Below are 17,894 nucleotides of genomic sequence, written 5' to 3' on the forward strand. Positions count from 1 at the left end.
GCAGGGTTGCCACAAACCTTCAATTTTTAAAAAACGCAATATCTGCAAAGCGCAATAAAGCAAAGCGCAATAAAACGAGGTATGCCTGTAAATTATTTTTATGCTTAGTTGTAGGTCTTCAAGCCTATTACATGTCCTCTGTTGATAGAGAATATATAATCAAGCCTCTAAATAGGATTTTTTGATTTACGATTTTTAATATATTTTTATAGTGCATATATATACTCATAAAATTACATTTAATAAGTGCCTTTGGAAAGAAAAAACAAAAGTGACAATATTTATGTTCAAGCTTTATAGGAGAAGCTTGTATGAGAATAAGTGTTTGATGATTCTTTTTTACTACTTGAGATACACTTAGGCCAAATTTTGTAGACAAATACTGAAAATCCTTAGTTGGGCACAGTATGTCACCGTTCTGACTATGGCATTCCTCCAAACAGCTAACGGTCAGTGGAACCAATGGGGACACTGGAGTGGATGTTCCAAATCATGTGATGGTGGCTGGGAAAGGCGAATAAGGATTTGTCAAGGTGCTGCTGTGACTGGACAACAATGTGAAGGGACTGGTGAAGAGGTTAGAAGATGCAGTGAACAGAGGTGTCCTGGTGAGAAGCAAATATCATTACTGATATTTTGTACAATCAAGTATGTTTTGTAGCTGACACAGATGACCTTAAGCTATCATACTTAGAAGAGGCAGGATCACATATGAACTGTGTTCATAAATACGATCTTACAGAGATATAACAGGGAAGCTCCGTGCTCTGAGGAGGCAGAAGCAGCTGCTGGTGGCAGCAATGGAGCTGCTATTTTTGTGCATCCTTCCTAGGTGGGTTCACAAGATTGCTTCCTGTTGTCCCCCACCCCCCGCTTAGTTACATCACGCAGTCTTGCCTTTGGATATTGACAGGTAACTTCTGTGTTCATCAGTATGATTTGTGTTCATGGAGTTGGGCATCACCTAGCACAATGTATGCATGAGAGATGAACCATTTTAAAAGGAATATCTAAATGGAAAAAGCAAACAAGCAAACAAAACCCAAAATGTTCTCTCTGTCTGTCTCTGTCACTGTCTCTCAAAAAATTATCTAGGTCCATCTGCTTATTTTGCACTATTGGGACAATAGGGGTGGATGCAAGAAAATTATTCCTGTATGCATAAGTTCTGAAAATATAAGGCCTGTTTTTGTAATTTATGTATTCAGTCTCCTCCTTTTTCTCCATACGAGAGACCTCTATGTAATACATTTGGGGAAAACTCCAAATAGAGTGAAGATAAGGGGAAAAGAAGGTACAGTACTGCAATGTACAGCATGAATGAATGCTGTATGTGACCATCATTTTATAAAAGGAAGCTGAAGTCAAAAGGGCATATTTTTTTCCTTTTTTTGTATATATTTAAATACTTGTTAATGTGGCCTTTTTAGTGATTTAAATCGTTTTGCCTAAACTCAGTAAGAACAAAGTTGAAGCACTCCTAAAACACTAAGGAAAACAATAGATGTAAACAACTCTGCCTTTCTGTACAGAGGCATTATTTTGAGGTAGAACAATGCATTATTAAAGAATGCATTATTAAAGATATTTAATAGAGTTGAGGTGGTCTAGTGATTTTATGTTGTAGTCCTTGGAAGTCATGTGTTTTCAATTTTGACTAGAGTAATGACTCAATAAATCCAACAGTCTATTTAAAATCTGAACAATTCCACTTCACATATCAGTAGTAATCTTCTAAACTCAGGAAAACAGGATTTTAATGGCAAGGATTCTTCAGATCAGGAATAGGGGAACTGAATGGATGTGAATCCTATGTTTTCAAGCCCAGCAAAATTGTATCTCCTGACATCTATCCCAAGAATAGAACTCAAAATATTACCATATTAAAATAAAATAATGTTAAAATAAGACTCTGAGATAGAATAGGGAATCACAGTTACATTCAAAGAGTAATTATTTGTAATAATACTTCATTAAAGTAATTACATAAAACTTCATTAAAATAATTAAATAAAACATGATTAAAATGGTGTATTATTTTAATATAATGCACATCCTTTTAAAGCAGTTCAGAATATCTATTTATACTGAGATCCTTAAAAAAATGATAATTTTCTCTGAAAACATGATTTTTCCTATACAGATGTTGCACAGTACACTTAGATAGGATTAGTACAAATCTGGATAATCAGATACTCAGCCAAACAAGTCCCAACCCTAAAAAAGTCCATAAATTATTTGCATTTCTGAATTTAAAAGTAAAACGGTAGTGCTGCAATCCAATTTTAAAAGGTTGCCACCTGCTGTTAATAAAATATTTTACAAATATACTTACAAGTCAAATGTATGCAGAGCATTGTGTACCATTCCCTAGTTTTGCTTACAGCCTCATTAATTTCAGATCAGACTCAGGTTGCTACCGGAAATAGTAACCTAAAACCCAATCTTTTAAAACTGTAATTATAATGCAGAAGCTTATACACACAGTTATAGATATTTGATTATTTTATCTCATTATCCAGATTCAGTTAATACTCATTTCCAAGTACATATCAGACCTAAGCAATAGTAATTTACTACTAAATATGTGTTTGCGTGTGTGTGCACGTGCATGTGCATGTGCGTGTGTGTGGTGTGTAAAAACAGCATTTTATGAAAACAAAACAACATTGAATAGTAAGGTAGGAGAGATGTCTCCACTTTTTCCTTCAAATGTTTTGAAATATGGAAATCTCTAAGGATTATTATCCTAATTTAACACTTTTTCTAATTTATGTTTTTAAATTTTCATGGCCCAAAGAAAATTTGTAAAAAACACTAAAAAAGGATTATCATTAGTTAATTTCTCTTTTTATGATAGGTAATAGATCTGGCAGACACAGATTCTTTTCTTGCTGAAAACAGTTTTCTGTAAATGTAATGGGCCAATCTCCAGCCGCTATAAATAAACCAAGCTATATGTTCATGAAAGTGAAGAGGCAGTGGAAGGGGCAGGGCACCAGCATATTAGGGCTGCTCAGTGCCGCAAAGCAGTAGAGGGCAAAGCCGCAGCTGGACCCAGGTGCTTGTGAGCAAATGGAGCAGGGAGAGCTCTGTTTTTCTATAAGAGAAACATAATCAAATGCCAAAATATATAGGTATTTAGAATTTGCTGTATTATAGGCATTAGTAGGCTTTCAAATTGCTTTAAAATGATAAATATATCAGTAGAATATTGTGTTCAACTGATGCCTATACATATAGTGGCATTTCATTTTAATCACAGGTGAGTAGAATTCAATTTTTTAAAGCCATTACAGAGATTTTTCTCATCTAAGAACAATGTTTTTTAAAAAATAAAGAAGTCCATTTTTGAATGTTCTTTTTAAAATTCTCCATAAATTTTATTTAAAAAATGCAATGTACTTTTCTTCTTGTACTTCAAAAATATCTTTTGCTCAGGGTTAATATTTTAGTGGCTAGAAGTCTGTAAGAAAATTTCTTTTTTCCTTGTATTATGCTTTACTCAATTTTAACTCAAAACAAATACATCAAATTTCCAACATATACTTCTTGTCAATGACAAAAAACATAATATAGGAATTGCTTTGACTTAATTAATGGAATGGATGGTAAATCATCTTCTGAATTAGCCTAAAGATGACATATCGTAAGTACATCTGAAGAATAACTAATGATTTCCCACCAAAGATAAGGTTCTTCAGTGGAGATATTAATCTTTCAAGGTCAAATTTGAGAATAAGTATAAAGATTGAAAATATTATCAACAAATAAATAATTCTATTGAAATGCAAAGTTTTTTTAGAAGCTTAAGAAATTGTCTCCAGCTACAACACAATTTTACAGGAATTGCAAAACTATTATTACTTTTTTTGCTTGAGAGATGGCATTCTCTACTAAGTAAAGAATAAAATAAAGCTATAATAAACAAATGATTAACCAATCTTTATCACTGCCACTGCAACTGGGAAGGTAAAATGGCTGAAGGTTGTAATAGACCATTGTATAGTCCCATTACTTAGGTTCATTCCTAGCATCCTATGAAGTAGTTTGTTGTCTATGAAATCTCATGTCTTTCTGAGCCAGTTAATCCCAGGAGTGCCTATACATGATTAGTCAAGTCTGGTGGAGTGTGACAATTACAGTGCTCCAGCAGAGTCCGGTGTCTTGTGTATCAAGCATCTTCACACTTCAAAATGGTGGCATGAGTGTTTTATCTAAATCTCATTGAGTGAGCTTTAGATAAAGCACCTCCGCCACCATTTGGAAGTGCAGGTTCACTGATACAATGCTCCAGGCACTTTTAATTAGAGTAGCTCTTGGAGCCACTCTAATTAAAACCCTGTCCCCGCACTCCTGGAGCATGCATATAAATGACCTAAGGTACCGCCTTTCCTGCCTTATGTTTAACTTTTAATGATTTGCAAAAGGTTTTAAACCAGGAAGAATTTGGAAATCCAAATTCTACAGCATACTGAGTCTCCTGCACTCCTACTGAAATCAGTGCATGTAATTCCAATTGCAATTTAAAGTAGTTCAGTTTTCATGTTGACAAGTGATGTGATCTTACAGTACTCAAAACAATAGATTAAATAACAACCAATTCAAAAACTCAGGTACAGGGGCTTGCACTATACCAAGAAATGAATAAGTAACAGTTAGTGGATTTACGATATAATTTTGAAAAATAATTGCTATGTAAACTGAATTTGGGTAATCCAATGCATTTATTAGAGCTGGTTGGTAATTTTTCACAAAAAAAACCCATTTTCTGTAAGAAAATAATTCCTTGAAACTGAGACATTTTGCAGAAACATATTGGTTAGATTAGGCTTTCATTGGGAAGGTTTCTTAAAATCTAATTTGTCATTAAGAGCTGAGAGATGCTAGCCTGGTAATTAGAATACTCAACTGATCTCTAGAGGACCTAGGTTCAAGTCTTTCCTCTATCTCAGAGTGCCGCAGGAAGTTTGATTTTTCTGATTCAGATGTGGGTGTTCTAACAATTTAGGTTTTTGGGAGTGAGTAGGAAGCATCTCTCTCTGTGTTTGAGTGATAAAAAAAAAGAAAATCTTGGTTTCCTTCTGCACTAAAACCAAATTTTAAATCCTCAAAACTTTCCATCAAGTACATTTTCATGAAATAGTCAGTACATATTTCACTTCCTATCATTACCATAGTACAGCATGGAAATTTGGGGTATGGCAATACTTTGTCTAGAGGCACAAAAGTGAATTACATCTCATATCACCTATCATTGATGTCCCCAACTCCAATTTCATAAAACCTTTTGAGTAGCAAAGGCCAAACATTCTTATAGCATAAAGGAAAAGAATTCCAAGGCATTTGTACCAGTGTATAGGAGGTCCCAAATAAGTTGTTTCCCATTAAACCATCTAAAAAAAATTTGGCTCATTTTTCCATTAGTGCATATTATCTGAACATATAATTAGTCTGTGGAAGTAAAAATTTGGCCAATGTATCACCCACTTAAGGGAAAAGTCTATAAATACATTTGAAGCCATTAGTTTGAAAAGTCTTCTTTAACAGAGTAAAATCTGGGAAGTAAGGAGGCGCAATTATACAGAATATGTACAGTGAGAGCTTTAACCAGGCTTATTCAGATACCAAGTTGTCCTTCTGAATGCTGTGTCAGTATGTGAAAAATTTCAATATTTTTAAATTAAGAAAATATGTAATATGTTCTGAGAATGTTTAAATAATATCTGTGCTCAGAAAGAATACCAGTTATATTTTTTTAGCATATTCTATTGGTAGCTTCAGTTGATAATATTTTTTTTCAAAATACATTTTTTTATGTCTGGCCAGTCCAAGAGATACATTTTTCTTTCCCTTATCCCAGGTTGACAACAGGCATAGATTTTTAATCCACTGCCTTTCAGATCAGTGTTAACAATGTAATTCATGACACTTTACATTGGCTATTTCAGTTCCCTTTATAATGAAGAACTTGTTAAAATATGGGGTCAAATAATGTGGGGGCCTGTCTCAGTGAAAAATAATTCCTTATTACAGCTGTGGAGGAGTAAAAGTCTGCCTCTTAAAAAGGCCTGAAAGTCTGCCTCTTATAATCAGACGTTGCTATAAGTCAATTAGTTTTAGCTTTGGGTACATTCATGTAAAGTTAAATGCTAACCTGTCTCCTTATGAGTGCCCAGTAAGAAGCTGCATTGCTTTACAGAAATATGAAATCTTGGGAAATCATATATAGAAATCAGTCATGTTTTCTTGCCACAGAGTTGTGCTTGATACAACACAATTTGCAGAAAGGCAAAGAGGTGTCAAGGCCAGGGGTAGTTACAATATATCCAGAAATTGAACATTGCCAGTTTTAGAAAAAGAGCTTGAGTGCCAGTCCCAGAGTGTCCAGTAGGAAAGTAGAGTTTGCTCCTATTTCTATAGATTTCCATTTTTGAGGTTAGATATACCTCTCCCTGGATCAAAACCTTGTTGTGGTGGAGAAGCTTGCTTGTCTCGGTGGTACAGAGAGCAGAACTGTCTGGAAATTTTTCGTGGTAAGGTGGTGGTGAAATGTTTCCATGGTGGTAATGTCAAAGGTGAGGTTCCAGACAAATAGCAATCCAACCCAAATAACTAGGGTAGGTGGAACTCTTTAGCCCTGGCTCGGCAATCCACCTAGAAGAAGGATACTCCAAAACTAAACCTACAGCCTGGAGATCTCTCTGTCACTGTCCTAGTTTCACTCATGAGTTCCAGTGCTAAAGACTGGGGCCAGTCAGCGCAAACTGCGTTCTACTTTAAAGCTCCATATACAGGCAGGAAGGAAACAAGTCCCCTAAGTCCAACAGTGCCAGGAGTGGGGTGATAGTGGCAGATGTAAGATGACACTGGAAACTGCAGTCCCAATCTTGCATGCAGGCAGCTCAGGAGTACATGTTATTCGGATGACGTCATCACCCAGCAGCATCCTCAGCATGAGCAGCCTTTTTGAAGGACAGCACTTCTTGCTTCTAAATAGGAAAAATGCCTAGAAAAGGTGGCCTAAAGAAACACTCATCTCCCTACCACTCAGCTGGCTCACTGTGGTCAGCAGACATCTTCAAAGTGGCCAAATTACAACAAAAAGGGAAACGAAATCCCCAACCCCCACCTCAAATGGCAATAACCAACACCCATTTTCAGCAGAAAAAAACAACTACAAGACCACTTGGATGCATCCCCGGTCCAGACATTGACACCTGATAGATTATATTTTTGTGCATCAGTGTGATCTTGGGCATGTCCTTCACACCAGAGTTATGCCTAGTGCTGACTGCCATACCGACCACCAATTCATTCACTCAAAGTTGTCACAGATTCACTGAAGTTTAGGGCTGGAAGGGACCTTTTGAGATCATCAGGTCCAGCCCCCTTCTCTGGGCAGGAAAGACTCCTGGGGTCAAATAACCTCAGCAAGGTGTGCATCCATACAAGGTGAGTCTCCTTTTGAAGATCTCCAGGGTAGGTGCTTGCACCACTCCCAATGGGAGTCTATTCCAGAGTCTGGTCACATGAACCATGAAGAAGTTTTTCCTTATATCTAGTCTGAAACCTTCTAGGAGTTTATGACCATTGCTCCTGGTTTTCCCCTGGGGCACTTTGGTGAGTAGTTGTTTGCCTAGCCCCTGATATGCACCCCGATATATTTGTAAGCTGCCACCAAATCCCTCCGAAGTCTTCTCTTTCTAGGCTGAATGTTCCCCTATTAGTCAGCCTTTCCTGGTATAGCTTGCTCTTCAAGCCTCTGATCATATAACTGGCTCTTTTCTAGACTTGCTCAAGTTTCGTCACATCCTTTTTCAAATGGGATTCCCCGAACTGCACTCAGTACTCCACCTGTGGCCTCACCAGTGCTGAGTAGAGTGGGAGAATAACTTCCTTAGTTTTGCTTGAGATGCATCAGTTGATGCATGCCAGCATATTGTTTTCTGTGCTAACTGTAGCATCACACTGGTGGCTCATATTCATTTTATGGTAAATTATGACACCCAGGAACCTTTAGGACATGGTGCTAGCTAGTGTAGCAGCACCAAGACTTTAAGTTTGTTGTGGATTTTTTCTCCCCAGATGAAGCACTTTACCCTTCTCAGTGTTTAACAGCATCTGGTTCTGGTCTGTGTCTAGGTCCACCTGGATCATTAGCCTACCCTGAGGCACGGCTGCACTTCCCCACAGCTTAGTGTCATCAGTTAATTTTGCCAGTGTGATTTTCACTCCTACATCCAGATCATTGATGAAGATGTTAACCTTGTCATAAAAAGGAGATGAAGTTAGTCAGATATGACCTACCCATGACAAAACCATGCTGGCTGTCATTCAGAATTTTGCCTTCTACTAGTTTATCACATGTAGACTTCTTGAGAATTTTTTCAAGGGTTTTTCCTGGGATTGAGGTCAGGCTGATTGGCATGTAGTTCCCTGGGTCCTCTCTCCACTCCTTCTTGAAGATGGGCACAACACTGGTCCTCTTCCAGTCTTCTGGGACCTCTCCTGAGTGTCACAGATTTTCAAAGAGGTTTGCTAGTGGTCCTGCAATGACCTTGGCTAGTTCATTCAGCACTCTCAGATGGAGTTCATCCAGTTCTGCTGACTTATAGATATCCAGTCTCTGTAGCTCTACACTGACTGTTGGTAAGTGATCATCCATCCTGTGACTATGATCCTTCCACTTCAAGCCTCAGCCTAAGCACAGAGACAACCCACCAGAGAAATTTGATATTTCCAAGCTATAGAACTAATCTTGCCAACAAAAAATTCAAAAAACACTTCAGTCTAATCTTGAAAGCCAAGTCCATACTGCAGATACCTCACCTGATGGACTCTGGGAACACATTAAGTCAATAGTCCTGGAGACCACCAAGGAGATTGTTGAGCTCAGTATCAAGAGAAACTGGGACTGTTTTGATGAAAATGACAAAGACATCCAAGCCTTGCTCACAAAAAAGAGGACTAGTCATCAATCTCTTCTAGCACAGCCAACTAGCCAAGACAGAAAGGTGGCTTACCACCAGGCATGAAACACCCTTCACTGGAAATTGCGTGATATCCAAAATAAATGGTGGATTACTCTTGCAGAAAGAACGCAACTGTACGGTAACAATGAAGACACCAGAATCTTTTACAAAGCACTGAAATCTGCCTATGGTCCCACCTTCCTGATCCAAAGTCCACTGAGGAGCTCTGATGGATGGACTTTATACATTGATGAAGACTGTGACTGAGCACTTTCAAACTCTATTTAGCACTGAACTCACTGTACCTGAGTCTGTCATCAACTGAATTAAGCAACTCAAGCCCTGAAATATGGTGGGACTGCTCTATGCTCCAAGGTCCAAGAACTCTGCATAGCCTGCTGGGACCGGGGAAAATTTCACTGGATCTGCATGATGCTGTAATCATTACCCTGTATAAGAATAAAAGTGACATATCAAACTGTTCCATCTACCAAAGGATCACCCTTCTGTCGATCACTAGGAAGATTCTAGCTAGAATCCTTCTCTACAGGCTAGTGCCTGCCATAGCAGAAGTCCTCCTGGAAAGCCAATGTGGATTCAGAGCAAACAGGGGCACAGTAGATATGGTATTTGTGCTCAGAAAAATCCAGGAAAAGTGCTGGGAGTAGGACAAGGGTCTGTACATCACTTTCATTGACCTCATGAAGGCATTTGACATGGTAAGGCGAGATGGCCTTTGGAAGATTCTCAAGAAATTTGTGTGCTCACCTAAGTTCCTCACCATCTTTAAGCAACTCCATGGAGTCAGCATGGACAAGTCAAGCACAACAACAGCCTCTCAGGTCTGTTCCTGATCTTAACTCCTGATGGAGTTAGGCAAAGCTGTGTACTCATCTCTACCTTATTCACCATTTTCTTCATCATGATACTGCAACAAGCATTGGACAATCGTGGGGAAGGTAAGGATGCCCACTTCTGGGCATATGGAAACCTCTTCAACCTCATATGGCTGCAGGCCTACACAAAGGAACTTCTGTTTGCAGATGACTGTGACCTGGTGGCCCACACCCAACACAATCTCCAGGACATGACTACTTGCTTTGCTACTGCAGCACAACACTTTGGGCTCACCATCATCCTGAAGAAGACTGGAGTTCTTCATCTGCCAGCTCCATACCAAGATTATGTGCCACCGAAGATGACTATCAAAGGAACTGTCAAGCAGCTCACCTACCCAGAGAGTGTCATCTCATATGATGCCACAATTTACAAGGAGATAGACAACAGGTTCTCAAAAGCCAGTGGTGCCTTCAACAGACTCGTCATTTAGGTCTAAAACAGTCACAGCCTATGGGCATAGATTAAAATTAAGGTGTACAGAGCTGTTTTTATCTTCACCATACTGTATAGTGCTGAGTCATGGGTCTTATATCCCTGCCACGTACACCTCTTGAACACTTTCATCATTGCTGCCTCCACACCATTCTCAAGATCTGCTGGTAGAATTGTGTCACCAATATGGAGGTGCTACAAAGAGCCAATACCACCAGCATTGAGGTGATTCTCCTCCAGACTCAGTTGCAGTGGGCAGGCCATGTGGCCCAGATGGATAACAACCACCTACCAAAGGCTGTGCTGTATGGGGAACTGATGACTGGGAAACATGACAGAGGGACACCAAGTAAGTGCTTTAAGAACACCCTGAAGAAGTCCTTTTCTGCCTGTAGGTCTTCTTCAAACTGTGGGAAACAGGCTGCAGGTTGTGCTGCCTGGAAACTCCAAATGAAAAAGGCAACATTCATCTTTGAATGTCAGTACAGAGCCACAATTGAGGAGAAGGAGGAAAGATACATCCTCATCTAGCAGCAATCCTCCATAAACCTATAACCATTGCAGCAGAATTTCAGCCTCTCTGCAATCAGTTGCCAGGGGGCCTGCTACTGGTGTGGGCAGTTACCTTCCTAATACCTTCATCTGTGAAGAACTGCCAAGAAGGTTATATCCAGAAGTCAGGATTTGGACTTGAATTGGGCAGTTTAAGTGAAGAATGTAGTGTGTGAGACAGTAGGTTTGCCAAATTTCTTCTTATCACCATACTGTGCTTATGATGGATTATGTACCCAAATCTCAGTCTTAGGTTGAAAAGAAGTAGTGTTCCTTTGAGCCAGTTGTCAACATAGTCTCACTGCAGATATCCCTTATGCTCCTGTGGTTTGATCTTAGTCTTGTGGCCCACACAGAGGGAATAAACTGCAGTACATACTGTGGGCTTCTCAATTCCTTCCAACTTCCTGGTTGGAGATGAAGCACATTATTTTTTATACTGGTACCAAACTTTATTCCTTGAGGAATTTTGCACTAACTACCTGTTTATGCTTTTTTATTTTTTTATGATTCCTTTATCTTATTTCCACCTCTTTTTGTAAGCCTGGGAAGAAGATGCCAAGATGAGCCATTGGACTGTGCCTTGGCACATTTTTTGACATGCCTTTCCTCCATCTCATTACTGTGCTGTATCATGAGGTACCATCATACTGGGCAAGACCCTTTTGTCCTAATTGTCCTCAGTGTCTCAAAGAGTTGATTGTCATTTTTATTTTTTTAATTTTTTTTTGAGTTGGAAGTGTAATTTTTCAGAGGATGACTTCACTTTAATCTACCCAACACTCACTCGGCTTTAATCTATTAGGAGGACACTTAAAATGCTCTGGAACATTGTGAGCTATCTGCTACCTTATCTCTGAGAGAACTTTCTCCATAACCTTCTGCACCACTGATGTTTCTTCCTGTTCTTTTCCTGCACACCTGAGGCTAATGGAGGCCTTAATGACATGAATTCATCAGGCATGTAAAATTTCCTCAGAGGACATGTCTGAAAGGGGGAACAATCCTTGAACTAAATGGTTGGAGATATTTTCTCTGACATCTGTAACCCAATAAATGGTGGATGCTGGAGAGAGTACTGAATAGGGAATAGATCACTCTAGAGGTATCTGGTTTAGTGTTCTCCCTTTATAGCATCCAACTCTGCCACTGTTAGAGATAGGATACTAGTCTAGATGGGCCATTGATCTAACCTGGTGGGTGTGCCTACATGTTTATGAATGCTCCTTTTCTAATGTGCATTAAATTTAGTACTTCCCATTGGAGGTACTAAATTAATACGCATTAGGCTGTGCTATTGCACAGTACTGCATTTGCATGCTTTTTTTAGTGATACCTAATGTGCAGTAGACTATTTTACTGCACAGTAGCATAATGTCATGGCTTTTATGTAAAGCTTTAATGTTTAGTAAAATAGTCTACTGCTCATTAAAGCACATGTATAGATGTGCCCAGTATGGCATTTCTTATGTTTTTATGCTGGCTGATGATATCACTGATTAACAAGGTTATGGACTCCATACAGCTAGTTTGGCAAATAACAGCATCTTATCCTTGGTCAGCTAAGCAGGGTGAAAATTATTACCAAGTTCCCTCTAGGGAGGGATGAAATACCTTTATTTATAGCCATCTTCACTCATGCTTTCATCTGTAAAAAGAAAGCAAAACATTTTAAGGACAGGGAGGTCATGAAATTGAACCAGTTTGAGAAAAAGTTATATTCATCAGCAGATACGCAGTTTGGGATTGTGAACTTCCAGGTACTCTTAGCATATTGCAGTTTTGGAGTATACAAATGGATTGCAGGCCTGGAAGGTGCCCTTTCTTTGGAAAGAAAGGAAATCCTGTGTTGCTGGCCTTAGAAGGTCAGCTGGTAGCTAGCAGGGCCCTGAAAGGAGCCAGAGATATACCACCTCTCAGTTCATGGCATTGGCAATCATAATGAGGCTCCCTTCATGATTACAGGACTTTGGCTTGCCAAAGAAATGCAAACCACTCTTGAAGATCTCCACTGAGAGAGTACAAATGAAACCTTTCATACCCACAAGGACTGGGGCCATTCTTGATTCACTGGTAGTTTATTTAGTCTTCTAAATGCAAGCTTAAATATCAGGTTTATACTGTGCACAAACAGAACTCCCATCTTTCCACAAGCTTTGTCATCTCATTGTTGCATCCTCATTACTCTGGGGAGCCTTCAGGAAAGGAACAGAAAATTCATAAGCACCCACCTACAATCTAAACATCACCACACAAGGTCCCTGGTTCCAAGCAGAATAGTTTAGCCACCCTCTATAAAGAATTAACTTTTGGAGAATAAACATCCCTTAATCTCAGACTGGGGATTTTCCATAAAACTCTGTCAGCCAAAAACACTGGGGACCCAGAATGTAGTCTGACAGTTTTTCTATGTATTGAAATAGCATAAGAATATAGCTTTAAGCTTTAGAAAGGACCTTCCAGGCCATGGAGTCTAATCTACATTCCCAAGCAGCCTTTGGTCTAAAAGATGAACAGGACTATCCACTCTGACCCCTCTTTTACATGACAGGCACAGTAAACCACATGCCAAAGGTAATGAGCAGGGGAAAGAAGGGCATCATCAATACCTTCCTACTACAGTATCAGAAAACTAGCCAAATTCAAATATGCTCTGACGATCCTAGGAAGAGGGCCATACAAAGGAAAGTAATCTAGCCTGGAGAAAAAGTTTCTTCTTGACCCCAAATCAGGCTGTCAGTTTAACCAAAGCACATGAGCCAGACACATTCAATAAGCACCCAAGACGTTTCTAACGACTGCTTGAAGCATGAGCCCACCCTAGTCAAACTTGCCCGTAGCCAGTAGTGCATCGAGTAAAAATAATCCAAAATATAAACTGTTTTATCCTGTCATGCTACTTCTCAATAAAACATAACATTCAGTTTTATCCTGACAAGAGTTAAGAAAATGGTTTTAAAACTAGCTTGAATTTACCCTATTTAAATAGCAAACAGATTACTCTATATAGTTTATATGATATATATTTTATATTAAAAGGTCTTGAAAACAACAAAACAAATGTTCTCTCTGATTACATCTGAGCTTTTTTTTGAGTGATGAATGGAGATGGAGTGAGACAGTCATGCAAAGTCAAATTAAGTATTATGTAGCAAACGCTGAGGGAGGACCCCCTGAGAAGAAGACATTCAGTTATGAGTCATCCCCCAAGTTAGCTATGTCAGTCTTTACAGCCCACAGACCAATACTTTATTTTTTACAAGGTCCTAGTATGACAGTAATTGCACTGGCTCATGTCACCAGATTCTCCCCATTTGTCATCATGCATCCTTTGCCTTCCCCATTAAAAGAGTGGACTCCTGTGCTTACTTTTAGACTTCTTTATCTGAAGCAAATTAGCATTCTACATAAGTAAAACAGCTTGCTTGCTTAAGGTTTTGCCATTAAGGATATTCTTTCTTCTCTAGCTTCATCAACTGTTTTGACTCACAATTCAGGAATGATGATGCTGAAGCAAATTTAGCAAGCAATTTTTCTGAAGGACTGTGATTCATATTAGTATTGCTGAGCCATCTGCAAGGAACTCTTTTTCAGCTACAGAGTTGAGTACTTGATGCAGAAGTCTGCACAATTTCATTACCTACTTCATTGCTTTGTCAGTAGAAGTAAAGGGAAAGGAAGGACAGTTGTATAGGTGAAGTAGTGAAACAGTATTTAGAAGGTCTGGGTTCAATTCTCTCTTCATCCTAATGTTCCTATGTAACTAAAGATGAGTTACTTAATCCTTTTATATTCATCCACGTATGTAAAATGGTGATAATACCTATTTTTGCTGACCCTGTGGTTTGTCATGTAACTGCTTTGAGGAAGGGACTACCTCTTATTTTGTATACCTTCAGCATATAGAACCAATTTCTATAGTAATGCAAATAATAATGAAAGGAAAATAGTCTCAGGGTTTTTTGGAGCTGTTTAAGTGATCTAGATTTCAGCTGCTGATGTTTCATATCGGCTCAAGTTACCAGAGATATCTGTTATGATGTTTGCTGCTTCGTTTAATAAAATAACGTGCTGGGAAACTACACTAAAACTAGTGAACAACAGAAAGAATTTAGTAATCCTGAGTATATACAAAAGAAACATGAAACAAGAGAAATACAGCTTTCTTTTCCTGCTTCCGTGTATACCCATTGAATCTGTTACCATGGGAATGTGAAAAATGTCCCTTCCTTAAAAAACATTGTGATAATCAGTAAAAAGGTCATTTTGGCTTATAGCCACTGTATTTTACAGTACTGACCTCACTTGTTAATAACCCAGTCACAATGAAACACATTTCAAAAGAAGCAACTTATTCTTTTGTTTCCCCGATATCTTCAAAATCGATGTGCTTATTACTTTTAATGATTGAGGAATGGCTTCAGGGGCTTAAACTCACAGCACTTTTACACCAATGTAACCAACCGTTACACTAGTGTAACAAAGAACAAAGTGTAGAAGCCGACGCTGGTAAAACTTACTGGTATAACATCCAGTATAGAATTGCCCCAGGAAAAATCAGAGTAAAATCAGTGTAAGTTACACTGGAGGAAGTGTTGTGTACCCAGAGCTATTCTAAACTGTCTGTCTGCTGTAGGTAACTAGGCTGTTACATGCTCCTTGCCACCTAATGGGAGGACATTATAACAGCGCTTAGTGCAAAAGCAAACACTGAAACATTTGGTTGTCTGTCCACTTCAGATCGTGGTGTAATTTACATCAACATACAAAGTGAATGAAATCTTGTAATGAGTTACATGTTATGTAAATGTATTGTGTGTCAAGCAGATTGTTTTAAGTGTTTCAACGTTTTAGAAACCTCAAAATCTTAAATGATTTTCTTCGTATTTCAAGTCTGTTAAGTAATATTAATTTGTAGTTAAGGTTTGGAGTTGTTGATGAAAAGTGGTATAGTAGAGTGTATGTGCATGTGAGAGGGGAATAAATGCAGCAGATTAAAATGAAAGCTCAGCAGGAAGAGAGCCTCTAAAGAAATCAAAGGGATTCTTACATTCATGCACTGTCATGGTAAAATGAACCCCTGAAGAAAACATTGAGCATTTCACAGAGAGAACAGGATTAAGGGCAAAGATGTATTTTCCCCTGATATACAGTATATACATTTACAAAAGCCTATATTGAAATGTACAAAAGCCTATATTCAAATTTTCATTTTTAAATCACAGCACCCTATGAAATATGTCCTGAAGATTATTTGATGTCAATGGTGTGGAAAAGGACCCCAGCTGGGGACATGGCATTCAATCGATGTCCTCTCAATGCCACAGGTACAGTGTTACATTTATTATTTATGCTGACGAAAGAGAAAAAATAGCTTTATTGCTATTGTCCTTCCATCCACATTCAGAAGTGTTTAATAATTGCCTAGATACAGCAGCACACACGTATAAACACATGCACATACACTTATGCATGCAAACAAGATACATGTACGTAAAGTATACTACGTATAAATATATACATAGGAATAGAAATTAATTGACAGATGTAACAGGCACTTTGCTGAAAATAGAGCAAAGCAGAAAGCTCTTTTAAATAAAAAAGAATCCTACAAGCTAATTATATGAATGAATGACAAAATGTGTTACAGAAATGTGTATTGCCTTGTGAATGCTGCTGCTGCTTATTTGCATGAATCTATTTTTCTGTGTACTTGAAAGAATGTAGAAGTCAGTCTATGTATCCTTCATTCTTTCTGATTGTTCTCAGTTATATAAATATTTTCTCTGTTCTTTGTAACTCACAGGCACCACTAGCAGACGCTGCTCTCTCAGTGTTCATGGAGTGGCCTTCTGGGAGCATCCAAGTTTTGCTAGATGCATATCAAATGAGTACAGACACTTGCAGCATTCAGTAGGTGCAAAGCCAGCTTTAGTACTTGCTCTGTTTATTTTTTGCTAATCATCAGCATTAAAGAACTTACCTATTTACTCTCTGGTCAGACTTCTCATGAGAAATAACAGGGGGGGAAATGGACCTCAGAAAGCATAATTTGTATCCTATATGTAGATATATATTGATCTGGTATATTTTGTTGCTGTTTGAATGAAAGAGCCTTTTGTCGTACTGTTGCAGTGAAAAGAATGATGCAGGCTCCCTTTTTTACTGTTCACTGTGTAAACTTTTTATAGGTGTCAGGGGGCAAGACACATATTTTGGCTTATTAGAAAATGAGAATTATTATAAGTGTGACCTACTAAAGTAATTTTATAATTCTTAAAATCTTTTAACTACACACTGGCAAATCAGGGATCCTGATACCTTTTCTTGCTATCAAATTATCAACATCACTTTTAGGTGAAATAAAAGGAAGAATGATTAAAGGGTAAAGCTACTGCTTTGGATTGTGAAGAAAATAAAAGGCAGGAGAATTATTTCATGCATTTCAAATAGACCTAGAGAAAGTTTTCTTGACAGAATATAGGTGCAAATATGTTAATAATGCTCTTGTAAATATACTTGTTAAATTTCCTTTCTGCCAGTCCATGCCTCTCCAGGTCATCCTAACATCTGGCACAGCTGACTCCAACGTTCTAATGGGCAGTGATTTTTTTTTTCCTTTCAAGATATATTTTTCTGACATTTTTATTACTCCCCCTCTGCTTCTAAGGGCTACCATTAATGCTGCTCAATTAATCGTTCTGTAGAACACTAATACAGCTGTGTATTGGACAGCTTCCCAGTCTCTCAGTCAAGCACAACACATATGGTAACATGCTTCAGTGGCGTGAATAGGGTATGACAAGTGGGACAGATGCCTCAGTACTGACCTGGATGGGGATAACAAAAAAGTGGTCACACAATTGCACAGGTGATGCAACCAAAACTCACCATTGCTCCTGGGGGTGGCAGCTTCCCTGGAGCCCTGTGCACATCATTACATCTCTGACATGCTTAATTTTCAGTGGCTTGAAAAATAGGAATGTGACTGTAATTCCTGAAATCTAGTTTTTCATATGGAAGAGACTGTGATGT

At 38.4% G+C, this 17,894-nt stretch overlaps 1 protein-coding gene across 4 annotated transcripts in view; it reads left to right on the forward strand.

Moving 5' to 3' along the window:
* The window catches only part of ADGRB3 (adhesion G protein-coupled receptor B3), a 701,435-nt gene that overhangs the window by 281,998 nt on the left and 401,543 nt on the right, over positions 1-17,894 (forward strand). For all 4 annotated transcript variants that reach the window (XM_019537601.1, XM_019537603.1, XM_019537600.1 and 1 more), the window contains 3 exons: positions 444-608; positions 16,085-16,186; positions 16,666-16,772. In XM_019537601.1, the coding sequence (XP_019393146.1) occupies positions 444-608; positions 16,085-16,186; positions 16,666-16,772 (374 nt within the window). The remainder of the gene's footprint in view (positions 1-443; positions 609-16,084; positions 16,187-16,665; positions 16,773-17,894) is intronic.

Source organism: Crocodylus porosus, unplaced genomic scaffold (assembly GCF_001723895.1).
Source record: "Crocodylus porosus isolate Cpor-Errol unplaced genomic scaffold, CroPor_comp1, whole genome shotgun sequence".
Classification (NCBI taxonomy): domain Eukaryota; kingdom Metazoa; phylum Chordata; order Crocodylia; family Crocodylidae; genus Crocodylus; species Crocodylus porosus.